This window comes from Leptonotus elevatus, chromosome 14, assembly GCF_054856555.1.
Source record: "Leptonotus elevatus isolate MCC_2025b chromosome 14, RoL_Lele_1.0, whole genome shotgun sequence".
Lineage (NCBI taxonomy): Eukaryota > Metazoa > Chordata > Actinopteri > Syngnathiformes > Syngnathidae > Leptonotus > Leptonotus elevatus.
In genome coordinates this window covers 14611139-14622445 of record NC_141252.1, presented here as the reverse complement: position 1 = coordinate 14622445, position 11307 = coordinate 14611139, and the positions used below count along the sequence as shown (strand labels likewise).

At 41.7% G+C, this 11307-nt stretch overlaps 1 protein-coding gene across 1 annotated transcript; it reads left to right on the top strand.

The window, feature by feature from the left end:
- The first annotated feature begins 8053 nt into the window (after positions 1-8053).
- insm1b (insulinoma-associated 1b) lies at positions 8054-10749 on the top strand. Its single transcript, XM_086094876.1, has one exon. The coding sequence runs from the start codon at positions 8367-8369 to the stop codon at positions 9828-9830; it is 1464 nt and encodes a 487-aa protein (XP_085951002.1). The 5' UTR covers positions 8054-8366; the 3' UTR covers positions 9831-10749.
- Positions 10750-11307: the final 558 nt, after the last annotated feature.

Genomic DNA, 11307 nt, shown 5'->3' with positions numbered 1-11307 from the left:
TGGACAAGATCGGGTAGGCGTCAGTAGAAGATGTGAGGTGGAGCTAGAGTGTTGAGGGGAGAATGGCTGAGGAGGCGAAAATGGCGACCGGTTGCAAGCAGCTCACGCTTGAGCATTTTTTTCAAAGACGAAAAGCATCGACCAATGCTAAAGAGCACATTGATGATGATGATGGTGACTCCGAGGTTGACGCCGAAGTTGGAAGCGTTGACGCGGCGGCTTCGATCACGTCGTAAAGCCTCACCGGCTTGCGATGCTAACGGCGGAAAACGAGCACTTCTGCACAGGCGGACGTTCAATCGGACGATGAAGAGTACCCCGAGTCCAATGCATATTCATCGGAGGAGTGGGTACAGTCTGATCACGGAGAAGACACTGGTTCTGGACTACGATGCCACCATGAATGGAGTGGATAAGATGGATCAGAACATCTCTTACCACCCGGTATAGGAACTGAAGGACATGAAGAAGCCAGACGTAACACCAGGTCACCGTATCATGATCCTGAGAGTAGACTTGATGACAACATGGCCAAACACACACTGCAGTATATATCTGCTACTCCCCGGAAAAAAAGGCCGGCACGCGAAGGGGCAATCGCAGTGAAACTAATCTGTGGTGCAAATCCTGCTGCGTCCCCTTGCACGCAGGGGAGTTTTATACAATATACCTCACAAAAAGAAAAACTGTGTAGTTGAAACATCCACACAATTGTAAATAGTACCACAGTTGCACACATTTGTAAATAGTTTGCCAAATTGTTTTGTCAAATTGTTACACTGTTGAATGTAAATAAACGTATTTTGCTATCAAAAAACCCTTTTTCATTGTTGATGGTAGTGTTTTACAGAAGTAAAGCACTGTTTAGATGTTTGTGGCATCATTCATGGGGAAAAAAAGGTGTCAAATTCACTAGAGTGCATGAAATAATATCGTTTCACTAAAAGCTTGATTTCTCCGTATTTTGGTCCAAAACAGAGCATTTGGGTGAAACTAACCTATTTTCTATTGTTGATTACTGAAAAATGGAATAAGGTAGAAACTAACTTTCTTTTTCTGATGAAAGATGATAGTTCAGTCTTTCATTTGGTAGGATCTGTGTTTCCATAGTCCAAACACAACATTTTCTGTGGACCTTGAAAAGTCAGTCAAAATGCTTAAATCAGCTGGCTCCCACACATACAGGTAATATTGCGCGTTCGTAAAATGATACATGAAAACAAATCTTAGGTTCTTGATGAAGTTTAAAGTAACTAACTAGGTAACTTTTGATCCTATACGTTTTAAAGATGAACATATTACTTTTGACCCCATTATATTTCCAGTGAGTCTGCATTGTTATACTTTACAGTAGGTCTGCGGTGTGTGTGTTTTAAATGACCCCCACCCCTCACCCAGTCTCAACCCCGATGCTATTGTAACCCTAAGATGTTGTTGTCGTTTCCAGAGGCTGGGTAAAAGGCGGGCTACAAATAGTTTCGAGTTGACGTTTCCTGGCGTCTTCCTGCTAAATTAACCAGGATTCAAGCACGTCTCTCTTATTTAACTCTCTTCTCAAATGAGGCTCGCTTGGTTACACCTCTCTCTCCTCTCTCTGCGCTCATGATATGTGCAGTACACAAACACTTCAGCATGTAAAACTAAAATAAATACAAAATCAAAAGTAATAATTCACAAAACAAATATAAGTCAATTGCAAGTATGTGTTAAAATATTTTCTATTCATACAAGATATGCTTGGTACAGAACTGCTTTGAATAAAAAAATATAATTAAATTAAAAAAAACGTGCACCTGTACCTTTCGCAATGTCTGTTTCATTTCGCGTGTGTGAACGTGTTTTGACCTGTGTGGTTGCCGTAGTTAGCGATCCAAGATGGCCGATTTTCTGCGCATGCGCGTCACAGATCGTGCCTTGACAGTGACACTGGACCAGATAGTCGTCCATTGCTGGAGTTCTCCATTCAAGTCGGCGAGACTTCCTTGTTCGCCGACCCGCTCACTCGACCAATGAAAGGTGGTTTGCAACAATGGAGTCCAACCCAAGACACGCCCCCTCATTCGAATAACATTTTGTCCTGGCAGTATGGAACAAAAATGACTAATTAAATAAATAAATGAATAAATAACTACAAGTGAAAATAAAAACGGATGTAAAAAATATAATTCAAAGATTAAATACAAATGCATTTATTTATGTATATATATATATTTTTTCCCATTTGTATAATTTTTTTTAGATTAATTTTCAAATTAATTTTTTTTATATCCATTATTATTTTCACTTTTAGTCATTTATTTACTTATTTAGTCAGTTATTTCTTTTGAATTTTGGCAGTTTTGGTCCTGCATAAAAAGCCACTGTATCTTACTGGGATGCTCTTCTAGCGTTTTAAACTTTATTAAAGCAGCCTTACCTTTCATTTCATTCGTTTTCCTGCGATACGGAACTAAAACAAAAGTAGATTTGAGTGATTCGAAGGCATTATTAACATGAAAGGGCAGCACATACATCTGCAGTAGGCATTTACCTTCGAGGATTTCGTGTTGGGGCTAAAGTGTCAGATGCCCGAAACCCGATGTATTCCAAGCTTTTTCCCTTTTATTAACTTTACGCCGCCTCTTACGACGGAATCTGTGTTTGAGCGATGCTGTAAGCAAACAAGCCCTCACCGGAAACTTGGTCAGTACATACTGGGATTATGACACACATAGAAAAACACAAACACACATTGCCATCATCATCATTGGAAACAGCCCTATAATACTTAAATAAGGTCCTCTATATCCTTACGATAAATTAGGCCAACAGAGTTAGCGGTTACCTTCGTATCTTGTGAGAGACTGTGGGGGAGGGTGGGGGGAGCTCGTACATGGCTTAGTTTAGGAAAACTATGACCAATCATAAACAAACGGATCATATTCCTATTTTAAGAGATTGATGTAGGCCTGTGATGGTGAGTGTGGATGGTTGTTTGTCTCTGTCTGCCCTGCGGATTGGCTGGCAACCAGTTCAGTGTGTACCCCGCCCACTCCCCAAAGCCAGCTGGGATAGGCTCCAGCAACCCTTTTGAGGAATAAGCGGTTAAGAAAATGGATGGATGGATTTTCCGACGACAAATTGGATTATTTTATGTATTTATTTATTTATTTATTTATTTATTTATTTATTTATTTATTTATTTATTTATTGATTTGTTGATTGATTTATGTATTTATTTATGTATTTATTTATGTATTTATTTATGTATTAATTTTATATTTATATTAATAATTATGTATTTATTTTATATATATATATATATATATATATATATAGTTATTAATATTTTTTTTATTGTTTTAAAATTTTTTATTCTTTTTTTTTTTTTTTTTTATAATTTTTTTTTTTTGTATTTATTTTATTTTTATTTTTTTGTATTTTTTTATTTATGTATTTTATTTTTTTTTTTTTTTTTTATGTACGCTGTAAAGTTGCCAGTAAATTCCTGTAAATGAGAATACAAGAAAGAGTTGTAAAGTAGATTACAGTGAATTGCTGTAAAAATAAATACAGTAACTGTAATTTATATACAGTAAATACTCGTAAACATATACAGTAATATACTGTAATAGATTTTCACAGTAATTAAATGAGATTTTACAAGAATTAGCTGGCAACTTTTTTAAAATGCAGGAAGAGCGTCCCAGTACCATACAGTGACTTTTATTTTTCGCTATTCCCTATGAATGACACCGGAAGTTGATGCGCACAATGATCCCTTAACTTCCGGGTTTTGGGAAAAAGGTCTATTAAATGATTAGAAAAAGAGGAGAATGAGAGTATGCAGTGGATGAAAAAATGTGTAGAATTAACACATAACAGGTGCTATTCAAATTTGGTGGGAAAATTTTGGCTAAAAAGCCATTTTAATTAAGTGATTAATCATTATGATTAATCAAAATTCTAAGATGTGATTAACTCATTCACTGCCATTGACGGCTATAGACGTCATAAATTCATTTAAACTATTTCTATTAGTATAACATTTTTTCCACTTTTGTTAACAAGTGCGTGAAAACCTAGAATTTTTTTGTACATTTAGAGCAGATATAAAATTTGTGATTAATCATGAGTTAACCAATGAAGTCATGTCCAAAAAATGTCCAAAACATTTCTAAAAAGGGTTGAGGAGAAGCAGAAAATCACCATTATATATCCGTATAATTGCCAAAAATGTCAGAAATTTGAAAGAAAGGCAGAAAAGTCTGTAAATGTATGAAAAATGATTGCCCCAAAAAAGGGTAGAAGAAAAATGAATCTCTAGGTATTGGATGCTGCTGTCATATTTACATTTACATTAGACTAACACTAACACACTGTTTTCTTCATCACAATCTTCAAATGTTTTGCAGGTCCAGACAGATTTGCGGTTATTTATTTGGCCTAAAATAGCTCTTTTGACAGGAAAGATTGCTGACCCCTGTACGAGAAATACAATTCAGTGTAATCTTACTTGAAGAAGAACCGGCCTGTGCTCACAACGCGGACTTCCAAACAAGACATTCAGAAATAGACACGGAATAAAGAGGAGGTTAACTTTTATCGCCTTGCTTTGTTCTCGCCACTAAAGCAATCACGCGCATTACTTTTTGCCACTTTCGTTCTCTCGTTGATGCCTGCTCATATGCTCTCAGCCCGAGGACAGAGGCTGAGAGTGAGGCTGTGCCGCGTCCACAGCCAGCCTTATTAAATCTCCGTCCCTCGCTGGCTCTCTCCATGGAAAGGAGCAGCAAGAACGAGACCTCAGCTAATCTATTACAGTAATTGATTGACAATGCATTGAAGACGGCCATGTAGGGAGCACCAATTAGAGCCCTGTCCTATTGCACTTTCAATTTGGCTTGCCGATCGTTCATTTGGAGGCATGTGCGGTGGGAATCCATGGTGGGCCCGTCAATGTGAAATAGCCCTCCAAAAATGCTACCCTGGAAACAGTCGTTAATGTTTGACAAATCGTGGGAAATTTTGATTTAAACGGCCACAACTGCTCAATCAAATCAAAAGCTGCATCAAACAAGGATATTATACTATTAAGACCTTAATGACATGTGCATTACTGCGGTGGTATATAGTTCGCAGACTTGTGGTGAAATATTATGCCCCCCCCCCCTTCCCTCATGTAGCCAGATATGGCATTTTTAACAACTCCTTATATCCTTAAGGAGAAATTCAGCAGTCACTGTAGTGGTACACTCGCCTGACTTCAATGCAAGCATGGTTTCACTTCACACTCAGTGATAGTGAACGAGTGTGTACCGGTAGTTTGTTTGCCTGAAGTCAGCTGGGTTAGGCTTCAGCTCCCCTGAATAGAATTAGCGTGCGCTATAGAAAATGGCCTCACAGATAACCAGATAACACATACATGCAGTCACGCAATAAGGGGCAACTGTTGAGGTAGGGATGGTGGGGTCGGTGCCTTGCTCAAGGGCTCATTTATAATAGTTAGGAAGCATAATTGAATCCCTATAACAACTACTTCTCAATTTTTCATCTGTCCTCGCCTTGCAACAACCCACTGCAACAAATACAGTACTTACACACACGCGTACATTTTCAACAATATATATATATATTTTTTTACCAGAAAAGACCTCCACATATCAATGGATTTTCCTGTATAAAATCATAATTAAAAAATTAAAAAAATATATATGTAAAGGTACTCTACTGAACTGTGTTGCATCTGTACTTTAACTTATGGAGTTCCGCAAGGGTCCATTTTAGGTCCTCTGCTGTTCCTCTGAGAGGATTTTAATTTTTTTTACCAGAAAAAAAACTCCACATATGAATGGATTTTCCTGTATAAAATCATAAGCAATATATATATATATACTGTAGTCTACTGTACTGTGTTGCATCTGTACTTTAACTTTAACTAAGGGTCCGTTTTAGGTCCTCTGCAAGGATTTTTTTCTTCTTTTACCATTAAAGACCTCCACTTATTAATGGATTTTACTGTAGAAAATCATAAGCAAAATAAAAAAATAAAAAAAACTGAACTCTACTGTAGTGTTGCATCTGTACTATAACTTGTGGATGTGGATGTGAATTGTGCTATACAAATAAACTTGCATTGCCAATTTGAGTATTTACATTTTCTGCATATTGTTACCTTTATTACCAGACAGACATTTGCACTTTCTCCATTTGTCAAAGAGCTTATTACTTACATGAGAAAAAGCAATATCTTCAATAAAATGAGGATTTGCCGCTCTATAAGACTCCCAAATACCACATGAATGTGTGCAAAATATTAAACATAGGCCTATAATCAATTACAAGTGGCTATAGTAAATGCAGCTTCAGCCTTGTGTAACAATGTCCGAGTATAGTCTTAGACGCAATTCAGAGGCTGACTTGACTGAAGGCTTTACAAATATTTACACAGCACATGATTAAAACGACGCTTTAACATCTAAAAGCAAACGTAGCTTATAGCCTATCTACAATCGCAGTAATTAAAGTGAACGCAGCGAGTGGGGGTGTGTGTGTGTGTGTGTGTGTGGGGGGGGGGGGCCGTGGGGGTTGACAACAGGCTCGAGGAGGCCTCCTGGCTGCAGCTGTATGCTAATGAGGCGCCGATGCTTCCATTACAAGCCCAGGCAGCACGCGCCGCCAAGCAAACGCCACGCATGCGCACGAGCACGCAGCCGAGGCCTCCACAGCGGCCCACCGGCTGCCTTCCGAGGAAATTACCATGGCAGAAAGAGGAACTTCTTAAAATAGCGTCAAAAGTCTCAAAGTCGTAACGCTAATGTCAGACGAGTCGCTAATAATACTTTAAACACAAGGAAAGTGAAAATAAATAAATAAGTAAACAATCCAATGTAAAGTATACGTAGGCCCAGTCGTGTTTTGGAAATGGTGGAAAAAAAAGAAACAAATGAATTTGAAAAGGAAGTTAACAACATGTCTCCCTGCAGGCAGGTGATACACACACGCACACACGCGGGGCCCATTGAGAGGAAGGCGCACAGGCCCGAGGCTCAGCTCCGATTGTGTAATTATTTGACTTGGTCATACTGCAGCTTTATGCAAATGAGCTGAACAATGTACGACGATGGAGATTAATTCCTCCCTGGTCTGCTGCCTGAAAGGGGGGAAAGAATGCCCTCTCGGCCAAGTGGCGCATTATAGGAAGAAAAAAATAACTGAAATACTACATTATATTTTCTTTAAAATACATTTTCACACCAACTGTCATGCATCTTAACACACATTTAATACTAATTGGAAACTTTTAACTTCATATATAATATGTATCGTATTCGCCATTTGCATAAAGCGTGCGTTATATGCAGCCACTTTTTGGATTATTTGAAATGACATTTGGGCAACATGTTTCTTCTTTTCCTTTGTTAGTAGTATGTGGGGCGCAGATGATTCCACGCACGCGTCACACTGTGGACCAAATTGCTGAGTGAGTGCACAACGTGCCTTTCCAAACGGGAACAAAAAAAGAAGAAGAAGAAGAAGAAAAAGGCAAGGCTATTTAAAGATGGGCAGACGTGGCTATTGTGCGCAAAGACCAGAGGGTCTTCTTATTACTTATGTATGCAGCGAGATGTCTGATTTATAGGTGGGGTTAAACTACCGAGAAAGACACGTGCCCTTAAAAAAAAAAGAAGAAAAAAAAAGCCCCCCCGCCAACCCCCCTTTCTCCTTGTAGTGTTGACTGATAAAAGAAAGGCCCATAAAAGTAGTTTGCAGAGCTGAGCGTTGCAGGGTGTAAAACGTGGTGCGTAAAAGTGGCAAAAAAATATATATTTGTTTTTTGTTCTTTATCGTCTCAACCTATTTGGATTGTATGTTGGAGATTTCCTTCAGCAAGTGCCCCCCTCCCCAAAAGAGAGCCACAAAAGCCACGGCGCGTGTGCATGTATAGGGAGCCACCAGAGCGTAAAAAGAGGAGGGCCCCGGCGTGTGCCTCCGTCTGCAGGGAGGGGCTGCAGGGCGCGCACATTAATGCAATAAACCGCCAGTGCATCTGCTAAGCTATCTGCACACCCTCCAACGAAATCCACCAAAAGCAGGACTCGGGGCTGGGGGCCCTCCCACACTCCACTCCACCGGGATCACACAAGCGTCTGATTGGCCGGTGATGCGGCAACCGGAGGGGGGCGAGAACAATAGCATCATTCCGCCATAAAAAGAGTGGAGCTATGCCTTCGAGACGAAAACATTTCAGCAACAGAAGGCTCCATACAGCGGGGAGATAAAGCCCCTGCGCGGTCGTCAGGTGTTGCCATATTTCCAAGCACCCTGGATACTCGACACTCCATCCGCATCCTCCAAGTGCCTTCCCGCCGCTCCCCGCAGCCAACATGCCCAAAGGATTCCTGGTCAAAAGAAACAAGAAGTGTGCGCATGTTTCCTACAGGACTCGGCCGGACGAGGACGACCTCCAGGAGCCCGGCACCCACCTGACCCGAGCTGCCTTCCCCAGCCACATCCAGCCATGCCTGCCGCCGCTGATGTGCGCGGCGCCCAGCCCGGACCGCCCCGCGGCATCGCCGGATCTCGCGTCGGCCGACGCGCCGGTGCCAAAAAGGGAGAAGCCGGCTCAGTTCGGCAACCCCGAGACGGTGTGCCAAGCCCTGTACAGCCCGACCCGGCCCATCAGCAAGGAGCACGACAGGGCGTATTTCGAACGTAGTTTCAATCTGGGCTCGCCCATTTCTGCTGAGTCATTCCCGACACCTGCTTCTCTCTCTGGCCTGGACCACCTCCTGTACGCCCCGGTCGACTTGAAGATCGGCACCAGCAATAGCAGCCGAAGCGGAACGACCAGCGTCAGCACCACCAGCAGCACCAGCGGCGGCGCGCTGCCGGCACCGAGCAACCGGGTCGCCGGTACCAAGAGACCCGCAGCCGACGGCGCGGAGCGCAAATCCAAAGCCGCTCCCAAGAAACCCAAAGCCATCCGAAAGCTCAACTTCGAAGACGAGATGACCACCTCCCCCGTGCTGGGGCTGAAAATCAAAGAGGGTCCGGTGGAGGTGAAGCCCAGGGCACACGCGTCTGGAGCCAACAAGCCTTTGGGGGAGTTCGTGTGCCAGCTCTGTAAGGAAGCCTACGCGGACCCATTTTCCTTAGCCCAGCACAAATGCTCCCGCATCGTCCGGGTCGAGTACCGGTGCCCGGAGTGCGACAAGATGTTCAGCTGCCCCGCCAACCTCGCCTCCCACCGCCGCTGGCACAAACCCAGAACCAGCGGCCCCCCGGCGGTCCCGCCCCCCTCCAAACCCGAAATGGCCAAAATGGCACCCGCGGGTGTCAAATCAGCCTCCGAAGAAGCCAAAGACGCGAGCGACAGAGACACCCCGAGTCCGAGTCTGTCCGAGTCCGGTTCCGACGACGGCTCGTACGACTGCCACTTCTGCGGGAAGAGGTTCAAGCGGCAAGCATACCTAAGAAAACACATCATGGGACACCAGGTCGTGCAGAAGAAAGTTCTGGAGGAGAACGGGTTCCCGGCGGAGCAGGTGCCGCCACCTTCATCCTCTCCCGCCTCCTCCTCCCCCCCAGAGGACGCCTCGAACCAAAGTCCCCTCAATCTGAGCCCCGCGGACCGCCTGCTGTGTCCCGTGTGCGGAGAGAGCTTCACCAGCAGGGCGGGCCAGGAGAGACACCTGCGCCTCATGCACTCGTCCCAAACGTACCCGTGCAAGTACTGCCCCGCCACCCTGTACAGCTCGCCGGGACTGACCAGGCACATAAACAAGTGTCACCCGTCGGAGAACCGCCAGGTGATCCTGCTCCAAATGCCCGTGCGGCCCGCCTGCTGAACGCAAAACTTGTGCCTTTGGACAGGGAGGAAGAAGAGGACCAACAACAACGAAAAGGAAAGTTTGAGGGGGTTTAAAGCAAAGCAAAGCTAAACAAACAAACAAACAAAAAGTTTGTAAGTTCCGAGTGGTGTCTAATTTCCCCCTTCATGCCAATCAGTGATTGTTGAGCGCTTCTCTTTCGATTTCAACTTAGGCCTATTTTGAGAAGTTCTTTCCTCAAACTATTTTACGGAGAAGCTTAGTTTTGACTGTTAAAGGGTATTTTTTCTAGGACAGCACATGTACTCAATGATAGCTTCTAGACCTAAGAATTGTTCAGAAATCCGTCTACGCCTTTCTTTCTTTTTCTTTAAAAGGATCACTGTAGCTTTGTTATCGAAAGACAAAATGATCAAGTTTGTCTTAATAATGTGTGACTGAAGGATTGTCTGTTAAGTAGAACCACAAATGCCTTTAGTGTAGTCCCAAATAGCCTCCAATTCATCCAAATCCCGCTGTACAACTGCCTTAAAGAGTCAACATAGATTGTTTTCATTTTGAACGCTGGCACATATTTGAATGCTATTATTATTATTATTATTATTATTAATTATTACAATTGAAGATTGTTGCAATATTTTTTTGTCATCATATGTTTATTTATTTATTTATTCTAATGATTTTATGTAACTTATTGATGTGTTTGTTGTGATTTCTCCCCTCTTTGTGAATCGTTCTGGCAGTTTACATGTCGTTTAGCCAAATTTTATTTTATTTTTTGAATCTTGTCTAATTTATGAGTTGTGACAAGTGTCGTGGGTCGGGTTCTAATCATCGATATCCACAACTCTTGTAAAAAGAAGAAAACAAAAAAAACACGAAGCTCTTAACTTAGATGCAATCTTTTTTAAGGATGTTATTTTTCCTAAATGTTGGCTTTTATAGCGCTTTGATTGTATGTGTATATTGTTGTTGTCTATCGAAAATAAGAATAAAAAAATATTTTCAAAATGACAATTTTGTCTCAAGGTGGTTTCACTTTTACGATTTTTTAAACACATTCATTAAACAAATGGAAAACGTAAATTAATGTATTAAGCAAATAAAAACAAAATATAGTGCAACATGATTACGAACATAATTACACAATTTAGATCACAACGACTTATGGCCTGAAATTTTGTCAACTTATTTTGATAATCTATCATTAATATTAAATATTGACTTAACGGTACACGTTGTAGTTTACATAAATTATTAAAAGCCTGTGCTTATGATCAGGCTTCCAAAGTCAATGGAAAACTTTATAATAATAATAATAACAATAATTTGCTGCAGTGGGCCAGGGGAAAGATACTCAGGGCCTAAAATAAATAAATAAATTAAAAAAAAAACTGGCAGAAAATAAGTTGTGATTTACATCTTCTCATTAGAAGTGGTAGCCTGGTAGCCTCTCAAGTAGAAACAAAGCATTCAGTGGGAGAGCTTGAGTGAA